A 25,277-nucleotide genomic window follows, 5' to 3' on the forward strand; every position below is an offset into this window, starting at 1 on the left:
CCTTGAGAAACGTAGTTGCTAAAATAATGAGCAAAGAAACTGTAACTCTGCAGAGCTGCCTTTAAAAAAAACTTTGGGCACTGCAGGCACATGCTGGGCAGGTGATCTCCTGCAGTATTTGTAACTGATGCCCCTTGTTTTATAGGACAGTGAGCATGGATCAAACCTGAGTAGGAAGATGGACAGTCTGGGCAGCAACCATTCCATCCCAAGTATGTCTGTGAGCACAGGCAGTCAGAGCAGCAGTGTGAGCAGCATGCAGGAGGTCCTGGATGAGAGCAGCCCTGAACTGGTCATGATGCATAGTGACGAGAGCACAATTAATTCCACTTCCTCCGTTGTTCACAAGAAGGTATGTTCTCTGGTGCTCTCCATAGTTTCCTGCAGTCCCTGCTATTGCTCACGTTGGCTCACCTGCGTAGGGCCCAACCATCAGTGTGCTGTGGTCTTGTGCTGAGCCATCTGCTGAGAGCAGGAGCTGGTGCTGGGCTTGCCAGAATCAAGTTCTGTGTTTTTTCTTTAAAAGCTAAACTGCATTTAAATAACGTCTGAAAATAAAAAGAGGCCGCTAATGGAAGGTAGCGCTTTCAGTGTCTAGGCAGGGTTCGCACAGAGTTAGTGCATGCCTCCTTACCCAGCCCTGCATGTGCACTTCTTCATCTCTGCTTGTAACATCAGTCCTTGTTTCCTTGTGAATGATTGTGCTGTATTATGTAGTATGGTGACAAGTGCTCATAGCAGCTAAGCTAACCATTTACCAGTCACAGTGTATGATTAAAATCTGCTTGCACTTGGATTTCCCTCATGAGAAGTGGAAGTGTGCAGAACTTTGGACCCTTCCCACGAGGTATGTTTTGAGTCAAGTTCCACTCAATGCTTTTCTGCTCTTTTGCTGCATGTTGTGATCTGTTGCCTTTTGTTTTCTTAATGCTAGATATCAAGCTAAAGTTGTCTAGCTGTAAGTCAGCATCTAAGCTAAAATTGTTTGACTAAAATAGTTTTGGCTTGGCCTTAGCAGTGTCATTTGCTAGTGGGCAGTAAAATGTAGGTTGTTTGTGTGAGTGCGTTCGCAAAGAGTTTCAAAGTGTATGTATGCTTTTTGCCGGAGGAGCAAAACATTACAGCAGCATGAGAAGTATGAATTTCTCGTTTGTAAGGTTACAGTAAAGCCTGGTTTCAACTAACTAAATATTTGTAAGCAATTTTTCCTCCTGAAATACTGTGTGTGTGTAATTGGATATTGAAGCGCTTATAAAAGGGAGCTCTCAAGAATTTTTGTCTTCAGCTAAAGATTGCCTTACATATTTAAAGATATTGGCAGATAAGTTGCATAGGTTTCAGGGGTTTACATCCTTCTGAAATACATTCGCAACAGCACCTTTAGAGAAGATTTTATTTTCACCTTTCTGAAAAAACAGTTTTAGGTACAAAATACCAGCCCGAGGAACCATCCTGAATGAAGAACGGTGCAACTGATTATATGTTTTGGGTGGTTATAGTTGGAGCTCTTTCTCATTTCGTGTAAGCTTCAGAAATGTGTATTAACTTTAATTTCACATTGTTAAGTAGTCCTATTTACATATGCATTAAAATAGAAGTTTGAGGGTCAGATTTACACAGTAGTCATATGTTACAATATTGCTGACTGATCAGTGTCATTACAGTTGAAGAAAACAAAATGTGAGCCACTCCCACCAGACATAAATTGTGTTTGTGAAAGAAGTGGAGTTCCTGCTTGTTTTAAGAATAATATTTTGGTTTACAGTGATTGTATGACACCTGAAGTACAAATACAGGAAGATTTCTGATGCTATGAATTCAGTCCTCTTAAACTTATGTATAGCTGTTTTTTTTCCTTGAGATTAAGACATTCAGTTGGCTAGAATGCATAAACATGACACCACATGAAAGTTTTTGTTACCTGGTTTGAAAAAACAGGGTCTCTTGCATACTTGTAACTGAAGTATTGTAAAAGAAATCACCTGTAGATCAATTAACACAGGTGTTTTAGGGTAATTTTGGAAGCACAAAACCCAGGTCTGCACTGATGGTCTTTACAAAATAGTTAACAACTGGCTGTGATTACTGATTCTTGCAGTGGAGTAGGTACCTTCTCAATTGGCAAATGTTACCTTCCACTGTATGTATGTATGCATAAGGCAAATTTAGACTATGTGTAGCAAGATGTATTCCAGTCTGCAAATATATTGTTTTAATTTAGTACATGATTTTTTTTTATTCTCTGTTACTTTGGGGAACGCAATTTTAAATGGCAAACTGCTTCACGTGTATATTATATATATATTAATACATGGGAAAAGACTAAAATCGGAACAGTAGACTTCAGGGGGTTTATATACATGTACATCCCACCCTATTTTCAAGGTAAAGTTCCTTATTCTGAAAAGACTTCAATTTGTCTTTGTGCTTGCTTTAACTGTGTTTCTGTAAACTGTGATGAAGCTCATCCACACAACTTGGTTTTGTTCTAGCAGGTGAGAAGTAGGGAGTGCTGAGTTTGGTAGCACTCTGGAGCCTAATCACAAACAAAATGGAAAGAACCTGGGGTTCAAGTTTAATTTAAGCTTTTGTTTTGCATTTAATCAGCGTTTAAAGGCTAAAAAGAAAATACTGATGAATATAATTAGCCATCTGTCTCCATTATGTGGGCATGGGGTCACATACGAGATTGTTTTGACATGGGTCAAATCGAAGTGTTGTGTAAAATTATGGTATTCCACAAATGTGTTAATTAACAACGTCTGGATGTACCACACTGTGGAAAGTGACCAAGATGGCAAAATTGCCTAGACTGTTGATATTTTCTAAGGCTCAAAGCTCTAAGTGTCAGAGGCCTTTTGATTTCTTTGGACCACAGCCCCAGAATGTCACGTGCAATTGTAAAATGTAGGATGAAAGAGTCTGTGGTCATGTGTGAAATGTAGTTCCCAGCCTTCAGTGCTTCAGGCTGCTGGTTGGTGTGAAGAGCCAGTTTGGAGTGGCATTTACTTGGTGTAAATCAGGAGCAGACCTCAGGCTCTCACAATATCACCTGGGCAGCGCTAGGCTGGGAGAAGCTTTAGGTATCCCTATCAAGCACTCCTAGCGTCTATACTGTGACCAGTTAGTCTGAGACAGAGACAAAGCATAAGAAAGAGGCTGATACAGTAAAAGCATTTGTAAACAACTTTTTGTTTGTTTGTTTTAAACAGCTGCTAGTTGGCTGTAACATCCGAAAATGTTTTGTGGTCATAGGGTAAGTGAAATGACCTGCTTCTGATCTGGTTAATTTTCACTGCCTATACTAGATCATGATAGCCAAAATGCTTGGGTTTTGCCTGATGGAGAGTAGCAGTTGTGATAAACCCTCCATGAAAAGCAGGCACAGACTCACCCCTTCCACAATAGAAAAGCTTTGGGGCAGCAGTAGAGCTCCATGTTTCTGAACTTGTGCTTAGAACAAAGGTGACTCCCACCTATCAGCAGAGTAGAACTTGTAGATTGGAAGAGAAATCACTGGAGAGGAAGAAAATAATAAAAAGCCATAATTGAATGTGTATCTTTTTATATAACTTAGTTTATAGCTGTGTCCTAAACTCCTGAGAGGAAAAAAAATTGCAATAATGTCTGCTACTCGGGCAGGAAGCCTGCGTCCTCCCTTCCTGGGATCTCAGTCCATCTTTAGGATCAAAGACCGCTTCCTCAGGAGGATGCCTTAATCGCCACCAGATTCTTTACAGGAAATTCAGATGTTCAGCCTGGATGAGCTGTCCTGCTAGAACTTTTCCTTGCCCCTTTGCGGGTTTCAGATTGGTGACCTCCTCCACAAAAGTCACAATATGGTCAGTGTAAGAGTTCTGGCTTTCTAACGTCTCTTTTGAAGACAGTTAACATAACTGTGCTTCTCCATCCAAGGATCATCTTGCCTATGGATACGCATTCTCGTGCCCATCTCCTGTTGGGAACTAATTCAGTTGTTCAGCTGCACAGGTTGAGAACTGAAGAGTAAATCGCAGCTCTGATGCAAATCCAATTGTATCTGAGAGCGCAAAAAAAAGAAGACAAAAGGGGCAGGGAGTTAAGTTCCAAATACACTGTGCTTCAACGACACGTAACGTGGATCTTAAAAGCAGATAGGTATCAGTTAATTCATCTTAAAATGAGGACAAAGATTTTGTCTCCCTAAGAATACAGGCATCAGTTGATGCATCGTAGGTAGTTTGTCATCTGCTTTGTTCAACTGCTGGTATATGTCAGTGTGTGTACAGGTGGCTTCCCAGAAATATTATCTTGTTGTCCAAAATGAATATGCCAAGTGGTAGAATTTAGAATGATCCCACATGGTATTATTTTATTTCCATAACAACCTTTTTTACTATTATAAAGTTTTATCTTTTAATCTAAACAAAAAGCCAGTACAGTACTGTTTTGTTCAACTGCAGTACAGAGTTGTTGCTGTTACTTACTTCAACCTTAAAAATCATCAGTACTTACAAAGATGAAACTTGGGCAATAAAAATGTCAGGGAAATCCTCTGATTAAAAATCTAGTTTATAACAAAAGGATGAAAAGAGGATGTTCATAGTTGATCATCACAAATTCTTGCCCAGTGTCTGTAATAAAAACATACTTCTGTAATAACTGTTGCAACTTGAGTGACTTTTCAAATCCATTAAATTAAGCTTTACATGTCACCTATCGCTGCCGTGATTAATATGCAGGGTCCATGTTGAATTCTGTGGATGGAGAGTGCTCTGGCATGGCAGTTCTGCATGAGTTACAGCTGAGGCAAAGCTGAGGGTGTTTTCCCTACATGTCAAGATTTATGATTCATACTTGGAAAAAGATGTTTTTATGAGATTTAAAGGATATTTAGGTAATGACTTACTCAGTTCTGGCTTGTATGTGCCAGCAGTGATGACCCCTCGTGTACCCTCTGGAGTCATGTCAAGCAGGTTGGTGACATGAAGCCTTTTCTTGAAAGACTCTTGATAGTTAAGCCTCTCTGTAGATTATTGAGGCATTTAGTGCAATGTATTAAAATGAACGATGGCACACTGCTTCCTTGCTCTTTAAATTCTTAGAAGGAAGGGATTTGCTGCAATTCCATTAAAGTCCTTACTATGGCTCAGAAATTGCCTTTCCTATTTGTCTAGGAGACTGGCAGTCCTTTCCAGTTAGTGAATCCTCTTGTGTAAACAGTGTTTGTGAAGGTCTTTATTTGGTGTGCATAACAAAAAGTGCTATGTGGAAGTGAATGCTCCTTCTGAGGTGAAAGTTTACATGTTTCAGCTTCAGGCGAGTCCAGTGTGATCAGAGTTCGCAGTTGGGCTGTATGTTAGTTTCTAAATCAGCTGCTGAAGACGATGGGACTTCTTTCTCTGTATTTTGTTAATTCTTGTGTTTGATTCTTTGTCAGTGCAAGGGTTGCTTCAACCATATAACAACGTTATATACTGAAAAAATGTAAATATCAAATGCAATTTATAGATCTGTCTGCCTGGTTTTGCTGTGATTAAAATCTGAGGTGAAATTCTCATTGATTTTTTTTTTCTGTAGGAAAACTCCTGTCTACCTACTGAGTTGTTTTCTGTTTGCTTCTATACCTTGCTTGTTCCAGTTGTCTTCTGAGCAGGTATTTTACTCACCTAGGAAGTTTTGTTGCAGCAATGTGTGCGTGGGTTTTTTCCCTAGTGTTTCTTGGAACAAGCTACATCTTCCTCTAAAAAAAACAAAACAAAAAATGATCTGATCAGTGTAATTATTAAGTGTTATGAGGAAGGAGTCTAGTCGGAATATCTTGAACATAAAATGAAGATACTGTTAGCAGCATGCTGTTAATGTTGCTCTTAAAAATGCGTGGCAACAGTGTTAAGCAGATATTCCTGAAATGTTGTTGGGAGGCAGTGGCTGATAAAGCCCTTTTTTCAGTGAGGAGGATGAAAAGACAGCATGTGATAGAACTGGCATGGGACTCTAGAGAGCAAAATTCAAGTTCTTACTCTATAGGGTGACCTTGGGCAAAACTCACTGGTTTGAGCAGAAACCCGTGTGCATTGTAGGATGCTCAGACAATATACCAGTGGTAGCCCTTTAGATACCCAGCTGGAACCCACTTGAATCAATTTGTATCTGAACAAATATTCTGACTGCTTCTCTGTATTTCTATTTATCCAGAGATTAATTTCCACAAGAACAATTTTTTTGTTTGTTTGGGGTTTTTTTTTAGGTTACTTATTAATCCATAATATATGTAGGAGTCCTGCCTTTGGGGTTTTTCATTGTTTTTGAGAGACTTGCTCTTTACCATCTGCTAAGTAACTGGAAGCTCTGCCAGCTCTCTGATCAAATAATACTATAGAAAAGTTTGAGAATTTTTGTCCTGACAAATATGATCAGCAATTTCAAAGCCAACACCCAGCCAAATACCCCCATTTGTTGTGATCAACCTGAAAACTGTTTATGTAGCAGATAATATAGTCAGAAGAACAAATTATTTCTGTAGCAGGAGGTTGAAGATTCTAGATTATTGACCCTAAATAGAAGGATTTTAATGGTTTAAGGTGAGTTGTTATCTGAGCATGCCTGAAGTTGTATTCATAAAGCAAATATTGCAATACACACAGAAAACAGTTGGAAAGTGAAATACACATGAAGATACATTACTTTAAAAACAAACCAATGTTTGAACTGCAGATTTAGGGCCGAGAGATACCCTGACCCAAACTTGGTGAGTTTCTGGGGTGCTTTTGATCAGATTTTACTTACTGAGTAACTTGAGCTGAGATGACAGTTTTGTATCTTTGTTTCCCACAAACCTGGAGCTAAAAGTTTGAAACAAAATCATCTGATTTGTGCCAACATCTGAAAGGAGATATGATTGCAGTGTCTCTTAGCAAGCTTATTGGAGAAGAAAATAAAATTAGAAGAGCAGAAATCTATTTTCTGGGTTTGTAGGTAGATGTCTGTTGTAGGAGCCATCAGTCACATTGTCTGAGGAAGGCTGGTGGAGATATGGCTTCTCTTAGGTTTATCCTGCAGGTCTCTGTGGTAGTGTAACTTGCTAGATTTGGTAACTCTTCATGTCAAGTGATTTTATTTCTGGTAGTGTGACAGTTTTTCAGAAAAATGTTTTGCCTGTTAAGGTTGCATGGGCTTATTTGAGAGTTAATAGTGGTTGCCTGCCTGATGCAGAAGCCTCAGATTCCAGATTAAGGGATGCCAAGGACAACCACTAAGGTTTTTGTCCACTTTAAAATTGGACCTTTTGCTCAGTTGCAAAGGAATTTTCCCATTCCTTGCCCAGTTCAGTTTGAAATGGAGAATGCAGTTAATTCACATTCCAGAAGGGCAGTTAGATTCTGCTGTGGGCTTCTTATGTGCACTGAAGTTACTAGAAGTCCCATAAAACAAGACCGGGATGACATTCTGCCCTCTTAAGAATCCATCTCTTAGATAACAAAGTAACCTACAGATTAATTTCTCCTATGTAAGAAGTAATTAGAATTTCAACTTGTCTTTTTAGGTGGTGTTTTGGAGCATTCTGAAAAATCTGAATGCCCATTTTTAGTCTTTTTTTCAGTGATTTGCTGCTGCTCTGGTTTTAGCATTTCACATTCACCCTGGCATACCAATGTAATGGAGAGAGGGATGAAGGTCCAGGGATTGGGATATTGCTAGCAGACCTTAGGAACCTTGTACGTTCACATGTGCTGCTGCAGGCTTAGTGTGTGACCATGGGTAATATTTGTCCTGTCTCCACCTTAATTTCATAGCTACAGTAGAGGAATAGTAGCTTCTGTGTACTATCGTTTCTCTTCAGTCTTCCATGCTTCAGATGAGTAAGTCTTGTATAGATCTTTACCACAGGACTTTTTTATTCAGCTTTATTTTTTTATGAGGTGCTCCAGTTTCAGCCTGTAACAAAGGAGTTCCCTTTTGCAGTTGCTGACTCCCTTCCCCTTGCTGCAGCTTGCTTCGTACCAGTGCATTCACATGAGGCTGTGTTTGCACTAGCCCCAAAGATTCAGGTTTATCTCTGCAGAGCTGCTTGTTGGAGAGCGAGAGGCCAGCCTCAGCATTGCTTTCTACCCCTTGCCTGGCTAGGGGGCTGTTGTGCCGGAAAGCTCCAAAACACATCACCTCTTAGTTTGGTATTTCTACTAAGGTTAGTAGCCAGCCCATTTGCTTTGGGTTACCGGGGTATCACCGATTGTATTTCAGAGTCCTCCTTATACCTACTTGATAGGCAAGAGTGCTGCAAAGCTGTATAAAGCTTGGGATTGGTATTCTTCCAGTGAAGCCATGAGTCCAATTAAACTGAGTGATACTGTTAAACTTCAAATGTTTAAGGAGGATTTTTTTTTTGTATGACTATTGTAGAGCCTAAGACATACCTTTCTCAGGAAAGCATGTAAGTCTGAGAGCCCTGCCTGTTGTATGAGCATGCACAAGTTGAAAATCTAAGATCATCCCAATTGCCAGTAATTGCCCTTTTGTAACACTGCCTTGCACTGTCTTAACGGGGGAACAAAAGGCCCAGTATAAGGATGGCCAATATAAAATGAAACTGCAATTTTCCGTTATGCTCTGTAGCCTTACTACTTCTATGGCGGACTGTCATTTTTAAGTGTTTTAGCTTGGTCTGTCTCCCTTGGGTGGGTATGGAGGAGCTGGTACAGACTTGGCTCTGTGATGCCCTTGGATGTTGTTGTCTCTCCATGCAAAGGCAAGTGAAAGGTGAGCGTGGAACATAAACGCTCAAAATGAAGAATATGAGAAAAGGTATTGGGTTTAAGGCACTTCAAATCAACACGTTGTCGAGCTCTTTATATCAGCATTTCTGTACCTGTTTGGCTTTTGCTTGAAATCATTTACAGAATCATATTGAAAATGGCTGAATGTGCATGGATCCAGACTAAAAGCAGCTAGAAATTGAGGACAGCGGAGAGGGAAACAAGTGTCTGCAGAGTGGGAAAGGACGTCGTTGGTAGGACAGCAATGTCATAACAGAGATGCTACTCCATATCGGCTGGTTTCTCACCATAGGGCTTTCTGACCTTACTGGTGTCTGCTCTGGCATGGCAGGGTGGCAGAGCTGCCTGTGCTCGCCTGCAAACACCGGGTGCACGGAGGCAGCGAGTCACTCTGATGGAGCCAGCCGTTCTCTGCAAGGGTTGGAGTCTTTTGTTTGCCTTTTGGTATAGGCCTTTGCTCACGTTTGCAGCCTTTATTTTGCACCCCTGACAGCTGACGTAATTCAGGAAGAATCTCAGTTTTCCTTAGAGTTTTTTAGGAGGGGGAGCTTGAGGCATGAAACTACGGTAGATGGCAGCGTGGCAGATGTGCCAACGCTGGCTACCGTCACTGCTGCCCCGTGGAGCCCACGCCGCTGGGCAGGCTGAGGTGGGAGGCAGCGGGACGCGCCTGGTGTCCAAAGGCTGCTCCGTCCTGAAGGCGTAGCCTGTGGGTGCACTGAGTTTCGGCAGTCACCATTTCAGTTAGCAAGATTGTGGTGGTGTTTTTCGCCGGCCTTTCTGATTAGGGTCTCTCCTCTCTACGTGCGACAAGAGCGTTGTTCTGTTGGAAAATTCGCACGCGCCGTTTTGCAGATGCACAGTCGCTCCTCACGAAGCCTGGCCAGCGAGCAAGAGGGAGGTTGTACCGGGAACCATTTGTGCTAAAACCTGTGAGCTGTTGCTTTAAAAGGGGGAAAAAAAAAAAAAAAAAATCCTTTGTGGGCTGTGGAGAGAAAGTGCTAGAACTGTGCAGGATCATGACTGGAAAGCAGGATCCCTGAGCGGTCACGGAGGCTTTCCTGGTCCTCTCCAGCCTGCCATGGTTTTAGCCAGGATGCTTGTCCTCCACAGCAGATAGCAAACAAGAGACAAAGAAACCCTGTTGAGGACGAACCGGCAAAGGGAATGAGGCAAAATGTTGCTCTTGTGTTAAAAGGGAAAAGCATCATCTTTGCTAGACATGGAAATCACGTTTTTAATGGGATTGCTCGGTTGCAGTGCTTGAACCCGACCTTTCTGAGGAGTCCGATTGCTCTGCATCGCTTTATGCTTTTGAGTCTTTTTTTTTTTTGCACATATGTAATACTGGAGGTTTAAAAAAAAAAAAAAAAAAACAGCCAGGGATTCAGAAGGCATCCCGCTAGCGATCAGCTGACACGCCGAACCCAAGCCTGCAATGTGTTGCTTATTCATTTTGTACCGTGGGAGCTGCCGGGGCTAGCAGAGAGCTGAACTATGCCTCTCAAACAGCGGCGCTTGTGCAGACAGAGGGGTGAGAGAGAGGCAGCCGCCGCGGGAAGAGCACAGCCGGACTTTCTCCTTGTTTTTATCCATTTCTGCAGGATCATGTATTTATAAGGGATGAGGTGGGCCACAGGGATCGCAGGCCTGAGGTGCGGCCTACCCAGTCAGTGCAGAATCAGGCCCTCCACTACCGGAACCGAGAGCGCTTTGCCACAATCAAATCAGCATCTTTGGTAAGCAGCCACCCCACCCCACCTCCTCTCATCCCCTCTCCCTCTGCAAAGGGGTCAGGAATTTTTTTTTTTTTCCTCTCCTAATTTTTTTGTTGTTGTTGTTGTTGGCATAGCAACTAGATATTGCACCGAAAGATATTTTAGCTCTGTGTGTGTGAGATGTAAAATGCAGAATATGTTTAATTTCTCTGTGTATTTCCAGTATATGTGAGATAAGCCACTTTCCTGGGTGAAGTTAATATCATCTCAGATTCCACACCCCCCCCTTTCCACCTATCTCTTTTATTAATATGTTTATTTGCATGTGCATAAAGTGTGTTTATGTGCTCGTGTGAAATATGCTTAAATGCTATGGAGATGCAGATGGGTTTTGAAACAATAAGATTGCTGCTTCCCGGCTGAGCTGCTGGCTGGTTTTTTTTTTTTTTTTTTTTCATTCATTCATTTATTTCAAGCAACTGTACCGTGACTGCATTTTTCAGCTTGATCCCTAGCAAGGATTGCTGGGTTGCGATAACGAAGAGGGCTTACAGCGGGCTGTGGGCTTACAAAGAGGAGGGGGATGGGATGAATCCATCAAGATTTGTACTATTGCAAATGTGATTGCTGTGGATGCCTTTGTAGTAGGGAAAGGGGTGTGTGCTGGAAGAGTTAGTTGTCGTGCCGCCTCCCCCACCTTGCATCCGCACAGGCTGCAGTCGGTAGCAACCTTTTTGACGGAAAGGAGTGAAAAATGGCCTTTTAAAGCTAGAATAAATGTAATCTTAAATATCTCAGCCCGATGGTATTAGAGGTCAGATGGACAGGGAGCATTAGAAAGTACCCACTGTTGGCCATGGCACTTGCTCAGTGCTATGACATCATCCTAGACCAACCCCGAAATTACACCAGTGAGCCCTCCCCTTCTTGTTTTACCCTGCCTGAACGGTGGGATTTTTCCTTCTATACCACCATTTCTTGATCCTCTGAATTGCTTCCCATTTCTAGATGCACTAGACAGAGTGTGTGTGTGTGTGTGTGTGTGACCACAGCTAAAGGTTGTGAGTGGAGGGAAAAAGCAGCAGCAGTGCCAGTAGCCAAAATTTTTCTGTGTGGTGGTTGCTGCTGCTGCTGCTGTTAAAATCCAAAATGATGCTGTGGCATTCAGACTTCGGGCCAGATGCTTCATGGGCTGACATTTGAGGGGAGCATCTGAGTTCCATCTTTTGCAGGTGTACTTCTGAGTAGCCATAGCCTGAGTGCTCCCCATGCCAGTGTCCCCTGCTCCCCCTTCCCTACCTGCTGCCCCTTCCACCCCCTCAAAATTTAAAGAGTGACCTAGAAATGTGTGCATTAGAGGACTTCATGCAGCACACCTGACACAGGCAGGATCTCTGGTCTCCTGGATACCCTCTGGCTTGTGATTTTTTTTCTCTTTTGTATGTGTATGTGTGTGTGCATGCACCCAGTATAGTGCCAACACTATTGCCTGCACTGAGCAAATAAAAGTAGGATCCAGTTAGGTTGGCTGGAAGGAAGAAATGATGAATGACTCAAGTATCATACTCCAAACTTACATATGATTTGATTGATAAATAGGTATGGGTGTTGAATATATTAATATTCTTCTACTCCCTGTGAAAAGCTGCTGCACCTTCTTGTCCTGCCTTCAGCAGCAGAGTCCATAACTCCTATCTTCCTTGAATAGGTCATCCTTGGGCTACTTGGGTGGCTTGAAGGTATTGCATGGCAAGGCCCCCTTGGGAGCTGATGAAAGATATTGGTATGAAGGTATGGACTGTGAGATCTTCCCAGACCTCTAAGCTCTGGGGAAGACAGCTAATGTCCCAAGGTCACTCCTAAATCCCATGGCAGCCTCCTGTGGGGCTGGGACTCTGTCTACCTTAATTCCTTAGTCACTTGGATTTGCTAAATCTTTCTGCTTCAGTGACCAAATGATGATAAAGATAAAATTAATACGGGGTGGAGAAGATGGTAGGCTTTTTTGGAGAACTTTTTTTTTTTTTTTGGCTTTTTGTGGAACACACTCTGGTATGGAGTATGTCTGGGCTCATGCTGGGAGGGCTTAGGGTGCACATTTAAGGTGAGCAGTACATGCACAGCACAGTATCTTTTGGGGGAGAGGGAAGTCCCACCCATTAGCTCACTATGTTAGCCAGCAGGCCTTTGCAAAAGCACATGGAAGTATGTGTCATGCAAAAGCTTTGTTGTCCCCATCATATGCACAGATATTCCCTTCCCAGTATAGAGGAAAGTTCCCAAAGCACCTCCTTGGTGCTACAGGAGGTGTTACTGTGTCCTTAGGTTCTGAGGTTATGTGGTGGGGGAGAAGTTTCCCTGTGTTTACAACAGAAATATTTCATTTCATTTCATTTCAGTTAACCTTGTGATGGGCTTTCCCTTTAATAATCTTTCATTCCCACCTCTTCATGTTCCAAAATGGAAATCTAGGAGGAGAAAAAAAAAAAAAAAAAAGGCTAAGCTGAAACCTATTGCACAGAACATGAAGAATGCCAGCATACGTGCTTGGGTTTGAAGTGCTGGTGTGGCTGTCAGCACACTTTTTTTTATCACTGTGCATTTGATCACTGCTCAGTGGCTGGATGATGTCAGTGGGTAATGGTGCTGAACGCTGCTGCCCTTCTGGCCAAAGGAAGGCTCTCATGCCTGCCCCCTTGACTTCCTGCTTAAATATCTGTGGGGAGGGCAAGGTCAGCCATGTAGCTGATATGCTGAGAATGACCTAAACGTGTCTGGAATTCATAGTGTGAAACCAGAAACTGATCCCACAGTATTAAAAACTAAAAAAACCAGCTTGCTTTCATTCCCTACGTCATTGCTGCTGACCATCAGTTGGTTTCTCAGCAGCTGGGTACCGCTTTCTGGGCGCAGAAAGATTATGCAGTTGAGAGCATCAGGTGGCCTGTATTGCAGAGAATCAGAAAATGGGAGTTCTGACCCCAAATTCAATAATATGGGATGATATTTGGGTGTAAAAACTTCTGCTTGTGGGATTTGCTGAACACTACCCCCCAACACGAGAGCAGGGCAGCATTATAGAGGAAAAGCACCGAGTCTGGGTGCTGGGGGCTGTTGCTTCACAGCTGTTCCTGCTGGTGGAGTCCAGGGTCTTGGGCCCTCAGGCCCTTGTTATTCACCCTTAGATCAGGGTATTGCAGATGGAGGGAAGACTGGCATTTCTAAAAGGATGCTCCTAACTTGGAAGTTGGATCTCTTTCTAAAAACAAGCTCAGGTAGCTTCAGCGAGTGCAGGGGTGACAGGAGAACTACAGTAGACAGCTCTATGCTCCAGATGTCCCAGTGATTTTAAGCATCATTTTAGTGGCCTTGCCCAGTTGCTCTGCAAAAGCATCACGTGAATAAGAAGGAAATTGGACATACTTACAGATAAAATAGTGAAATGGGCTGTCCACAAAGAAACAGGCTGTGAATATACCTTTCTAGTCTTTCAGTGATGCTTTGATACTAAGGTTAACGAAAAAATGAGCAGATGTGGTTCAGAAAGCTGAAGGTGCTTACCTTTGGTCATAATTGAAGCAGCAATTTTAATAGTCACTCTTTCCTGGACCACCTTTCTCTTTGGTCATTGTGGAGACCAACCTCCCCCAACCCTCCCTTTTTTTTTTTCCATGACACTCTTGTGGCAACAGTAACCATCACTTTGGAACAGTGGTGGAAAACACACTGCATATTTCTGCTGTTGCAGTGGAAGTTATTATCTGAAATGGGGATCAGGTACCTACTACATCTCCATATTATTTTGCAGACTATCAGTGATCCATAAATTAAAAGTTACAACTAGAAATCTAAGCCTTGAAGCTCAGAAAGCTGCTGTTTAAGAAGAATGGTAGAGGTTCTGCATGTTGATAAGACTACACCTATCAGCATTTTCAAGTGAAAGGTGTTTTTTAAATATGTGCAGAGATGCATCGATCTGCATTTCTGGATGTCTTTCATGCTTGACCTCTTAACTCCCCACCGCCTCATGCATTTCCTTGATAGCTGCTTTTACAGTTTTCAGATGAAATGATCTAATAGTTAAAATTTCATTGAAAGATCAGACAGTGTGGACTCTTATCGAAGGCCTTGGCATTCTCTTTGAAATCCAAATACCAGCGAAAGAATGATGTGATCTCATCCAGGGTCTGCAAAGCCAAATGCCTAGCTATGTGTGAGCAGGCTTCTCTGGATGTGGCCATTAAAAGGACACCAGGGCAGTCTGACTCCAAAACCAGGTACATTTACATGATGGCTGTTCCCTTGCACCCTCTTCTGCTGAAGCAGTGACATTTTATTCCAGATGGTTGAGTTTCTCTTAACAGACTCATCTGGCTGCTGCCTTTATAGATCTTTGCTCTAAAAATACTGAACTTGTTCTTTCTTATCTCAAAAGTTCTTTTCTTGCTGTGAGAGGCTGCCAGCAGTGTCTTGCTCGGTACCCTGCTTTGTCCAGCAAAGAGGAGCTCAGTATTTTCTTTGGTTATTGTGAGGTGAGAATAACCGTCCTTTAGGAGAGCATTCAGAATCTTGGTTAAACAATGTAGAAAAAGGAACTCTAAAGAGCTGCTGGTTTGGAGGAGAAGTTGAGTCCAACTTCCTTATGTAAAGCAAAAATCTTGGAGGGGTGAAAGAGGGAAAGTTTGGATTTTTATGGCAAGTGAACTGCCTGTGGGAGTAGGTTGGAAAAGACATCTCTCAGTTCTGTGTGTGCCAAAGATACAGAGAGATAAGAAACTGAGAAAATGTCATACCTTAATAAAAGCTGTTCTGTTTTAGACAGTTTTTTTGGTTCTCCTGATGATCTGCTTGATTATTGCATGCTGCAGATAGAGCTTCAGGAAACTGCTGTTTTCTGCTTTAAAAATCCTGACATTTTCTGGTTATGTGGAGAACAAATTTTGCAATGAGCAATTCAGTTATCTTTTTTCCCCATAATAATCTATGGGATTATGTTTGTGAAGTACTTCATAAAGTTCCAAGTGCCTTTGTCTAAGAACACCAGAAAGGTGATTCCTAGAACTTCCCCAAATTTTCTTTTTAAAATGGTTGCTCAAACTGTTCATTCATTAGGGGCTTAATCTTTAAAACCATAATCCTTTATTAATTCATGTGTTGACATGCTTAGTCTGAAGAACTTCTCTGGTACTAACTGGTCATATTCAGTAACTAATATTAATTTCTTCCAATTTAATCCATTCCCGGAGATCACCATTTGGAGACCTTGTCTTCAAAGACGGAGTTCTGAAGAGTGTTGGTCTTGATTAGAAATTACGGTGATAAATTAGGTCTTTAGCACGAGCATGCTGTATGCAGACATTAAATCTACGAGATGTCCACCAAGTCTACTGTTCTCCTTCTCTCTTGTCTTCAGGAATGAAATGCTTCTTTTGTTTTCCTCTGGCTTTTTAATGTCTCATATTCTGCTGTGACTAAAAGGCTTTATCAGCTAGTGTTATAATTAGTAATTGCATCCTATTGTTGGGGATAAATATCCCAGACCTGATGTGAAATCTTTCAGAGATGGAATTCTTGTCATGAGAGAGACAAGCTGAGCAAAACTGGAAATGGTGTGCACAGGAGCAGCAAAAAAAAAAAAAAAAAAAGGATAAAAGTTCATTTTTGCTGTAAATAAAACAAGTGCATGTTCTAAATCTCATTAGAGATTAGACCGAAGGGGAAACTGGGAACGTTGCTAGCGGATTCTTAGATCCATTTTTTCTTATACTCTTGCTGTTTGCTTCATTCTGCCAACTTCTTGGAACGGCGTGTGCCGTGCAGAACGTCCCACCGCTCACAAAAAGGCCGGGCCTCAAAAATAGCACATCCAGGAAGATCTTGTACTGCTGCGTGGTACTTATCTCCATGTCTCCGCAAGTCCCTGACCAAGTCTGTTCTCTCCAAGTCGTATGTCATTTAACATGGTAAATGGCATATGTGAAATGTTGGGGGTCTGCCTGTCTTACCTGACATCTGTCTCTTAAAATTAACTTGGATGACTTCTCAGAGGAACTTTCATTACCTGGAAGCTTCTGTCAGAGATCTTATTCCTGCTGAACTTGACTGAAATGTGCAAATTCCTTCAAATGCTTACCAACTTCTGCGAAGTATGGCTGTCATTGTTAAGCTTTAAAAAAAAAAAAAAAAAAAGCTTTTTGAACTATAGCAATGCAGAGGGCTAATACTGTGTTTGTGTTTCTGTAGTCATTTCTACAATCTCACATATTCCTGGTATCTGGCTTAGATCTATTTCATTACCTAGCCTCAAGCATTTGAAGGCTGCTATGTTACACCAATTGCTGAGGTGTAAGCATATATTTAATCCAGCCAACTTCAAAATAACATCCCAAAATTCCTTGTACAAGGAGGATGTGATTTATGCATCATCGCTTACCTTGTAGTTGATGTTTGCCTTCACTAATGTGGTAAACCCACCATCATCACTTCTTGGTAATGGAGTCTGACACAGCACTGTAGTCAGGCTAGTTCTTTGTTTTCTTTGCAATCAGATGTTTCCTTTTCTCTCTGGGGTTGTCTTTGGAAGGGATAGGGGAAGACAGAGGCTGTCCACTTCAGTCGCTTCATCCTTTCACGTCTTGTTTCCGTTCTGGCACTCTGGCTATCGTTTTCTTGGTTGGTAACTATTTACTGTAAATTGTTGTTAATCTGTTTCAAGGTGAAGGCTTTGGAAGGCTCTTCCTAACCTCCTCTTCACACTCCTTCCAAGTGTTGGTAGTCATTTGAGCTGAGACAGGTGGCAGCATGCTGTCTGCCTTGGGTGATACATCAGTTATGGTGTTAAACTTGCTTGTTGATTTTGGAGCTCTTACTTGATCACTGCTTGCTATCAGCTACCAGTCCTGAAGCACAGGGCTGCCAGCAAGTGGCCTTGGTTTGCTGCTCGGTAAAGCAGCTGCTCATCTTCTGTTGAACTTGAGCCTTCTCAGGTCTGTAGGTGCATCCCATCCTATGTCCGAACTTACTTTGAAGATCTCTGAAAAATAGCCTTCAAATGACAGCAGTACTGTAGCAGGTGCCAGTTCTTTCTCTTGGCTGCTGTCAGAAACGCGTCAGGAAGGCTGGGCTCTTGCAGACTGCAGGAAGGACTGTTGGTTCATATAGCTTCAATGATCACCATCAAAGGGCTGAGCTCTTTGCTTCATACTTGTTAAGTGTGAAAGGAGAGGTCCCCTTGTACAGAATCAGGGACTGCAGCTCTACACATGTACTAAGGACTCTAGCTTTTGGCTCCCAGGACTGTCATATAAAAGATCAGTAGATCTTTATATGTGAAGTTCCTGGGACTGTATTAAGGAAAAAAAAAAAAAACAACCTCAGTCTTGGACACTTTTCTTCTTTTGAAATGGAAGCATTACCATTCGCATTTTCTTCTGAAAATTTTTGGCACGACTTACTGGCGGTTTTTTTTTTTTCCTTTCACATGGATACACTTGGGCATGGAAATGAATGTGGAACTTGTGAGTTTGTTTCAGCTGAGCAGAGTTTAAAATCTGCTTAGACCATCTGATCAATCTTGTTAAGAGCACACAGTTCCAGAACACTGTTCCCTTGTTAGAAAACTTTCAGTTCTGGTAGGGAATGAGCTCAGTCTTGCCATACTCTTGAATTTTAAGAAGAAATTTTGAAGGAGGCTGCTCGTTGCAGGAAATAGGTATTGAGGGACTGAATTGGAACGGTGGTGACTTGAGGAGGAAGGAAAGAATGGGTGGGTTGGGGGGGGGGGGGCTGTTCTTAAAATGGCTGCCATCTTGTAAGTCCATGTCACCCTCAAGATTTGAGTCCTGTGTCTGAAGAAGGTTGTCCAGCAGCCACCTTTGTTTCCGGATCTCCTCTAGTGTTTCGTGGAGTGATTAGTAACCTGCTGTTTCCTTTATTCATAACATGGCATTTTCTGCTGTGTTACTGAAAATGCACATCAAATTCTCAGGAAAAGATGGGGGGTGAAAATCAGGAGAGAGAAACCTTATGGCCTCATTTTTCATATTAAACAGCAGCACCCTCTGAAACCTGCGACAGCATTCCCTGAAAGTTGATTTATAAGAGTACAGCAAAGCAGGGTCTGGTTTACAGGTAAGCAGCTAATATGGAGACAGCTTGTCTGTGAAGGAGGCCATGTAGCACTTCTTCCCCTTTTCCTGACATCAGGTTACAAGACAGATCCATGAGCATGAGCAGGAGAACGAGTTGCGGGAACAGATGTCAGGATATAAGCGGATGCGGCGCCAGCACCAGAAGCAGCTGATCGCCCTGGAAAACAAGTTGAAGGCCGAGATGGACGAGCACCGCCTCAAGCTGCAGAAGGAGGTGGAGACGCATGCCAACAACTCGTCCATTGAGCTGGAGAAGCTGGCCAAGAAGCAAGTGGCTGTGATGGAGAAAGAGGTGAGTAGAGTTACAGGCTCCCTAGCTGTACATCAAGATTGGAGGGAAAGGTGTGTACCAGATCTCTAAGAGAAGGCTGTGGAAGTACTGCTTAAAACCCATGTTCTTAAGTGCACTGTGCGGTTACTGTCCGGAGCTGCCCTGGCTAGTTTTGCGAAATAGCTTCACAGCCAAAAGTCAGCCTTCTGGATGATGGGCACTCCATTGGCATCGACCAATAACTGTAGCTAGTGACAGCTGGCTAAAAGAGACTGACAAACTCAGTGGAGACCTTGGAGGGAGCTTCTGCCTCATGGCTGAGGGAATGACAAAAGCTTGCTGCTGTTACTCAGTCTGTTTAAAAATCAACACATTAATCCATACGGTAAATTAGTGGGGTTTTACCCTCTGGGGTGGTTTTGGTAAGAGAGGTAAGAAGCATGAGGAAACCCTTAAATGTATGTGAGCGTTACGGGGTTTTTGTACAAGCAGCTTTCATGTGGTGGAATACTCATGGCTTTGTCTAGCACAGCGATGGGAGAATGACAGACCGAAAAACACACAACAGGAGACTGATTTGTGCTGGATTCAGTACCTGTTCCCTCACCCTTTGGTTTTTTTCTTTCTTTTTTTTTTTTTTTTTTCCTCTCTCTGTGCCTTGCAGGCAAAGGCAGCTGCAGCAGATGAAAAGAAATTCCAGCAACAGATTTTGGCTCAGCAAAAGAAAGACCTGGCGACCTTTTTAGAAAGTCAGAAGAAACAATACAAGCTTTGCAAGGAAAAGATTAAGGAGGCAAGAAACCATCATTTTCAGGGCTGAAGGGGTGTGGAATGAACATGAACTAATCTTTCGTTTTGACAAACCTGGGCCAGCCCAGGGGTTTAAGGGATACTGTCATGCTTGGAAGCACATGTAGATTCTCAGCAAGTAAACTTTCATGAACTGGGAGCATCTGGCAGCATTTCTAGAATAATCTGTAAGGGTACTAGAGGTGCCTTCACAATTTGCTGTAAGAGCAGAATCTTTGAAACCAATGGTGATGAGGGAAAATGGGACTTCACAGAGAAGTCTTCTTCCCCTTTTTCCTCATCTGGTTTGTTTTATTTTGGGGGTTGGGTTTTTGGGGTTTTGGTTTTTTTTTTTTTTTTTTTTTTTTTGCTTAAGCTGGAAGTAATCAGAGAAGCCATTTAGATGTCACTTGACTAAAAGCCCTGTGATCACTTATATGAATTAGAAAAAGAAGTAACTTAGTATATAGCTTATCTATTCCAAATTGCATTACTTAAGTACAGTGTTCCCACCACATCACAAAAATTATTTGCTGTTAAGAATGTCGAGGTGAGAAAATGAATAGCAGGGAGCTCTGTTAGGTATCTGATTCGATAGCGAATTGAGCATGAGTCTTGTTGAAATGAAACTTAAGCCCAAGCTGGACTCCTTTGTAAAACAGGTGCAGAGCTGGGAAGGGAGCCAAGGGGTTTGACCCAATCTCTTTCCTGGACAGCCAGAGCATCCCTTGCAGTGGTGTGTTACAGTCTTTTCATTGCTGCACTGTTTAGCCCCCTGAGATGTTTGTGTTTAATGGCCACTTTTTCCTTCTCCACTTGGTGGGTCATAATACAACTCAAGAGGCAGTAGGGCTGGGCATGGCAGGTGACGAGTCTGGTTCTGCTGGTACCTGGTGTTGTAGTCAGGATTTTGGTGTCCTTTTGTGAACTGAATGGCAGAGTAGCCGCCAGTGACTGAAAGTCCTCCAAGTCCTGTGTCTCTGTAATCCTAAGGGAAGTGTTGGTTTTGACCCTGTATGCATGCAGGAAATGAATGAGGACCACAGCACGCCGAAGAAAGAGAAGCAAGAAAGAATATCCAAACATAAAGAGAACCTGCAGCACACACAGGCTGAAGAGGAGGCCCATCTTCTCAGCCAGCAGAGACTCTACTACGACAAAAACTGCCGTTTCTTCAAAAGAAAAACAATGATCAAGAGGCACGAGATGGAGCAACAGAACATTCGGGAAGTATGGCACTCTTCACTTCCTTTCCCAAGTGTTTCTGTAACTGTTTTAGCTTCACGTTTGTAACACAGTTTGCTGACATTAGATCTTCATGTTTCCGGTTGCTAAACAGAGCTGAGAAAAATGTAGGAAACGTTTTGGGAAATAGTTTTCCACACAGATATGGATGCTTTTATTAACTGAGGAGGGGTGGCATTGTTGATTTGCAGATGGAAACATTATGTGGGCCACCCACTCTGTCATCTGAGCTCCTGGGCATTAGATTTTGGGGGATCCTGCTGGGCTTCTTTGCAGCACAGGGCAGTTTGTGCCATGTTGAGTGCCAGGGCCACCTGTGGGACAGCTGAAAGGGCATCATCATGTGAGGAGTTCTACTTGTTGGCTAAAGAAAACTTACGCAGTTGAAATACGTTTAATAAACCAGTAATAACCTTAAAAGAACAATATTAAGGTTGCAGAATGAAATGCTACAAATGTAAGAAATACCAAAAATTCAGTCCTTTCTTGTGTCTGCATTCTGGTTGTCTACAAATAAGCAGATGTTGCTTTTCCATTGGGCTCTGCTCAAGTTAATGCACAGAATGGGCAATAGTTTGTTAATGAGAAGGTATTCAACATCTTGCTTTTTCTCATTAGTTATTAACCCTTGCCTTACAGGCTGCCTGTAGTCAAATACCACTTTGGAGAAAGAATTATTACTTGTAGATTTTTCTGTGGTCATCACTACAGTATCTGAATTCTTCATTAATGTTATTTTTGGATAAAGACTATCAGATGAGAAGGTATTTTAGTAAAGGTGAGAGTGAGTGAGTAGTCAAAAATTTCTAATAATCATGTACTTAGTCTGCTACCATCAAATTTTCTGGCATATTTAGCATTGCTCTATATTTCACCTGTTTGGAGCTTTGCTTCCCTTGACTTCAGATGTGCCTGGGGCTGCTCAGCTGCTTTGCAAATCACATCCAGACATCTCAACTTGGACACCCTGAAAATCAATGACTGAAAAATCAGATTTGGGCACCCTTATCACAGCATATAAGCTCTGTGGCAGGGATGAGAACAGAGTTAAGTTACCTAGCATGGTATTTTAACTAGGAAACGCTCCTCTGAGCTGCTGCATTTAAGCTCTCGAGAGACCTAATTTTCAGAATGATGTGCTTATTTCCTGAAAGTAACATCCCTACTAAGTAGTTCAAATTCACTGGATCAGACACCTGAAGTAAGTAACATTTTCAAAATGTTTTTTTCTTGATATTTTAAGTAACCACTGAGGTTCTTTTTTTGCAAGTGGGAAAGTGTTTGAGAGAAGTGGAGTGCCTCTGTCTGTTCATGCTGTGTGAACTGAAATCAGGTGTGGAACGGGCACTAGAGAGGCTGACATAGTGCCTGTTCAGTGTGCTGCCTGCCTTTGTGCAAGTGGGAAATGATTCAGCACACCAGTAGATCTAATTTTTTATCTTGGCTGTCAAGGTGCAAATTTTGCTTAAATGTAAGCATGTGCAACATCCTTATGGCCAAGAATGCAGAGACAAGACCTGGCCCCATTTCCTTCCCCATCCTCCTAGCTTAAACCTGTCACAGTTGTAATAGCCAGAGGGGCTGAAGTGCCTGTTTGCAGGTGCTGATGTTGAGAATTAAAACAGGATTACAGCATGCAAGCAACAACTCAAAATAATTAGATTTTTTTGCTTTTACTGCAGAAACTTGTTAGACTGAGCCAACACTGGGCCCTCCATGTGCTGGGCACTGTGTGTGTGCGTAGTGCGAGGCAGCTCCCACTGTGCCTGTCTTAGTCTAGCATGAAGCACAGTGATGAGTTTGTAAACCTGAGAGCTGAAACTGAGATGTACCAGCAGACCATCTGTGAAGGTCACCAAATACCAGCAAGGGGTACAGCTGTAATCACTGCTTGACTGAGCTGGATTCAGCTCCATGCTCCACAGGTTGTTGCTGATACCCTGAGCCAGAAATACTAGCAGTAATCAGGGAGAGAATCCGGTATATTCCTCTTCCTTGGCTTGCAACTCAGTGAAGGTTTTCCTAGACTGCAGGGCACCACGTGCAGGAACTCTGATGTGCACATTGCAAAACTGTGTGAGGCTTGGGCTGTATCCTCATTTTAAACGTGCTGTGCCAGGGGCCAAAAGCCACCTGTACACACAATGGTAGATTAAACTCTTTTTCTTATCGGGTGTGGTGTGTTGGAGCTGTTTGCCTCCACTTTGGCCATTCTAGTATAAGTGATATGAGAGAAGCCTCATCTCCCAGCGCCTAGCAGGGGCTCAGGATAATTTAGAACAGACAAATAAGAGCCCCTGATTCTGTCAGTCACCCCAGCTGTGGGCACCCCAGGATGTATTTATTATAACTTCCGTGATTCTCAGCAGTCACAGAGGGCTTGCGTGTGGTCCCAGTGCCACCTGCTGGAGACTCCCTGGGTGATCCAGGAGCTGCCAGAGGAGCAGGTTACAGGGGGATGGATGGATGCTAGGTGGCCGCTTTATTAGCGTTCCCATCGTGCTGCTGGGTTTGTGTTTCCCTGCGGTACATGGAAGTCCTTGATGTTGCCTAGACAAGTGACCAAAACACCCAGCCTCACAAACTCAACTACTGCGTCTCAGGGCAGAGAGAATCACTCCTCAGCTTTTGTCTTGTGCTCTGCTGTCCTCTTGTGCAGGAGTTAAACAAGAAGCGGACCCAGAAGGAAATGGAGCATGCCATGCTGATCCGGCACGACGAGTCGACGCGTGAGCTGGAGTACAGGCAGCTGCACACGCTGCAGAAGCTGCGAATGGACCTGATCCGGCTGCAGCACCAGACTGAGCTCGAGAACCAGCTGGAATACAACAAGCGGCGAGAGCGGGAGCTGCACAGGAAGCATTTCATGGAGCTCCGGCAGCAACCAAAGAACCTGAAGGTGCTGGAAGCTTTCCTTCTTCCTCTTCCAAACTCTGTCCTGCCAGGCAGGCTGGGCTGTGCGCTTGCTGCCTCCTCTGTGCAGCATCCATGCTGCAGAACCACTGTTCTCCACCAGCACTGTGTGCTCTCCCTTGCCTCCCTTTCCTTTGCGCAGGGCTGTTCTGGTATAAGAAAGTTGTAGGCTATTATAGCAAAGAGCTCACTGAGGAATTTTTAAGTGCCGTGCTAATTGAGGCTGCTGGGTAAAAATAGGCTAGTCCTTAGCAAAGTATTACAGAATTTGCTTCTGATGAGCTGTGCTTCTTTAGGCCCTTGCTGGTGTCAGCCTATAAACCTTGATATGGAAAGGGGTTGGGTGATGCTTCCTTGCTTTCAAAGTCAACAGAGAGAGAGAGAACATGGGTGTGCTGAGTGCTGTGCTCTGTCCCAGTTCGGCTGCAGGTTGATTAGAAACCTCTGACCTGCTTGCTATGGGAGATTTCTGTTCCTCCTCTGAACATCCAAAAAGGCACGTTGCTTTTATTCGCTTTGTCACACCCTCACTAGTTCTCGTATCTACAGTCTCCATTGTAGGACATGGTTGAGGTGGGGGAGGCAGTTTGTGGAGGCCTTGGTGAGGTAGCAAAATGGGAGGCCTTGAAAAAGCAAATGCTTTTTGGGAGGCAGGGGGCAGGGTGAGGGGCTGGGCGACCTGCAGGAAGCGGGGGTAGGAGATGGAGATGTTCTGGGCTGAGGAGGGCTTAGTGGATCCTCTTCCCAGCCCAGGCCTGTGGTCAGTGCTGAAGGAGAGCCTGAGTTGATGCCGCTGGTTAGGTTGCTGTGTGTGCGGAGTACACCCTGCTCAACCCGCGTGCAGGGGCAGGAGACAGCGCAGAGCACAGGAGAACTGTGGCTGTCTCTCACCAACCTGCCCATTTGGATGTACTACAACCTCTCCATTCCCAAAGCTCTTCATGCTCCTCACATCGTTCCTTCCTTGGCAGGCTATGGAAATGCAGATCAAAAAGCAGTTCCAGGACACATGCAAAGTGCAAACTAAGCAGTACAAAGCACTGAAGAATCACCAGCTGGAAGTAACTCCAAAGAGTGAGCACAAGACAATTTTGAAGAGTCTGAAGGATGAGCAGACAAGGAAGCTCGCCATCCTGGCAGAGCAGTATGAGCAGAGCATCAACGAGATGATGGCCTCACAAGCGGTAGGTGCAGCATCCGGCACCTCCTGTCCCTGGGCAGGGGGTCTCTGACCAAGGTGCGTGGAGTTGGGGTACAGTTGGGCCATCGGTCCTTGGAGCATATTGTGTTCTTCCCGTCCTAGCCGCTGGATGGTGAGCGATGCGGCTGTGTTTTTAACAACTGTTTTAAATAATGCATCAGGTGGTACTTTCCCTCTTGTAATAAGCATCCCGCAGAACACGCATCCTTTCCCCGCTGCCCCTCGCATGCTGGG

General features: G+C 43.3%; 1 protein-coding gene across 5 annotated transcripts in view; it reads left to right on the top strand.

The window, feature by feature from the left end:
• Positions 1 to 25,277, top strand: part of TAOK3 (TAO kinase 3) — a 95,033-nt gene that overhangs the window by 67,771 nt on the left and 1,985 nt on the right. For 4 of the 5 annotated variants that reach the window (XM_030024903.2, XM_030024902.2, XM_030024905.2 and 1 more), the window contains 7 exons: positions 146 to 352; positions 10,361 to 10,495; positions 18,680 to 18,916; positions 19,560 to 19,688; positions 20,711 to 20,914; positions 23,589 to 23,828; positions 24,814 to 25,026. In XM_030024903.2, the coding sequence (XP_029880763.1) occupies positions 146 to 352; positions 10,361 to 10,495; positions 18,680 to 18,916; positions 19,560 to 19,688; positions 20,711 to 20,914; positions 23,589 to 23,828; positions 24,814 to 25,026 (1,365 nt within the window). The remainder of the gene's footprint in view (positions 1 to 145; positions 353 to 10,360; positions 10,496 to 18,679; positions 18,917 to 19,559; positions 19,689 to 20,710; positions 20,915 to 23,588; positions 23,829 to 24,813; positions 25,027 to 25,277) is intronic. The other variant, XM_030024904.2, reaches the window with a different exon arrangement.

This window comes from Aquila chrysaetos, chromosome 9 (assembly GCF_900496995.4).
Source record: "Aquila chrysaetos chrysaetos chromosome 9, bAquChr1.4, whole genome shotgun sequence".
Lineage (NCBI taxonomy): Eukaryota > Metazoa > Chordata > Aves > Accipitriformes > Accipitridae > Aquila > Aquila chrysaetos.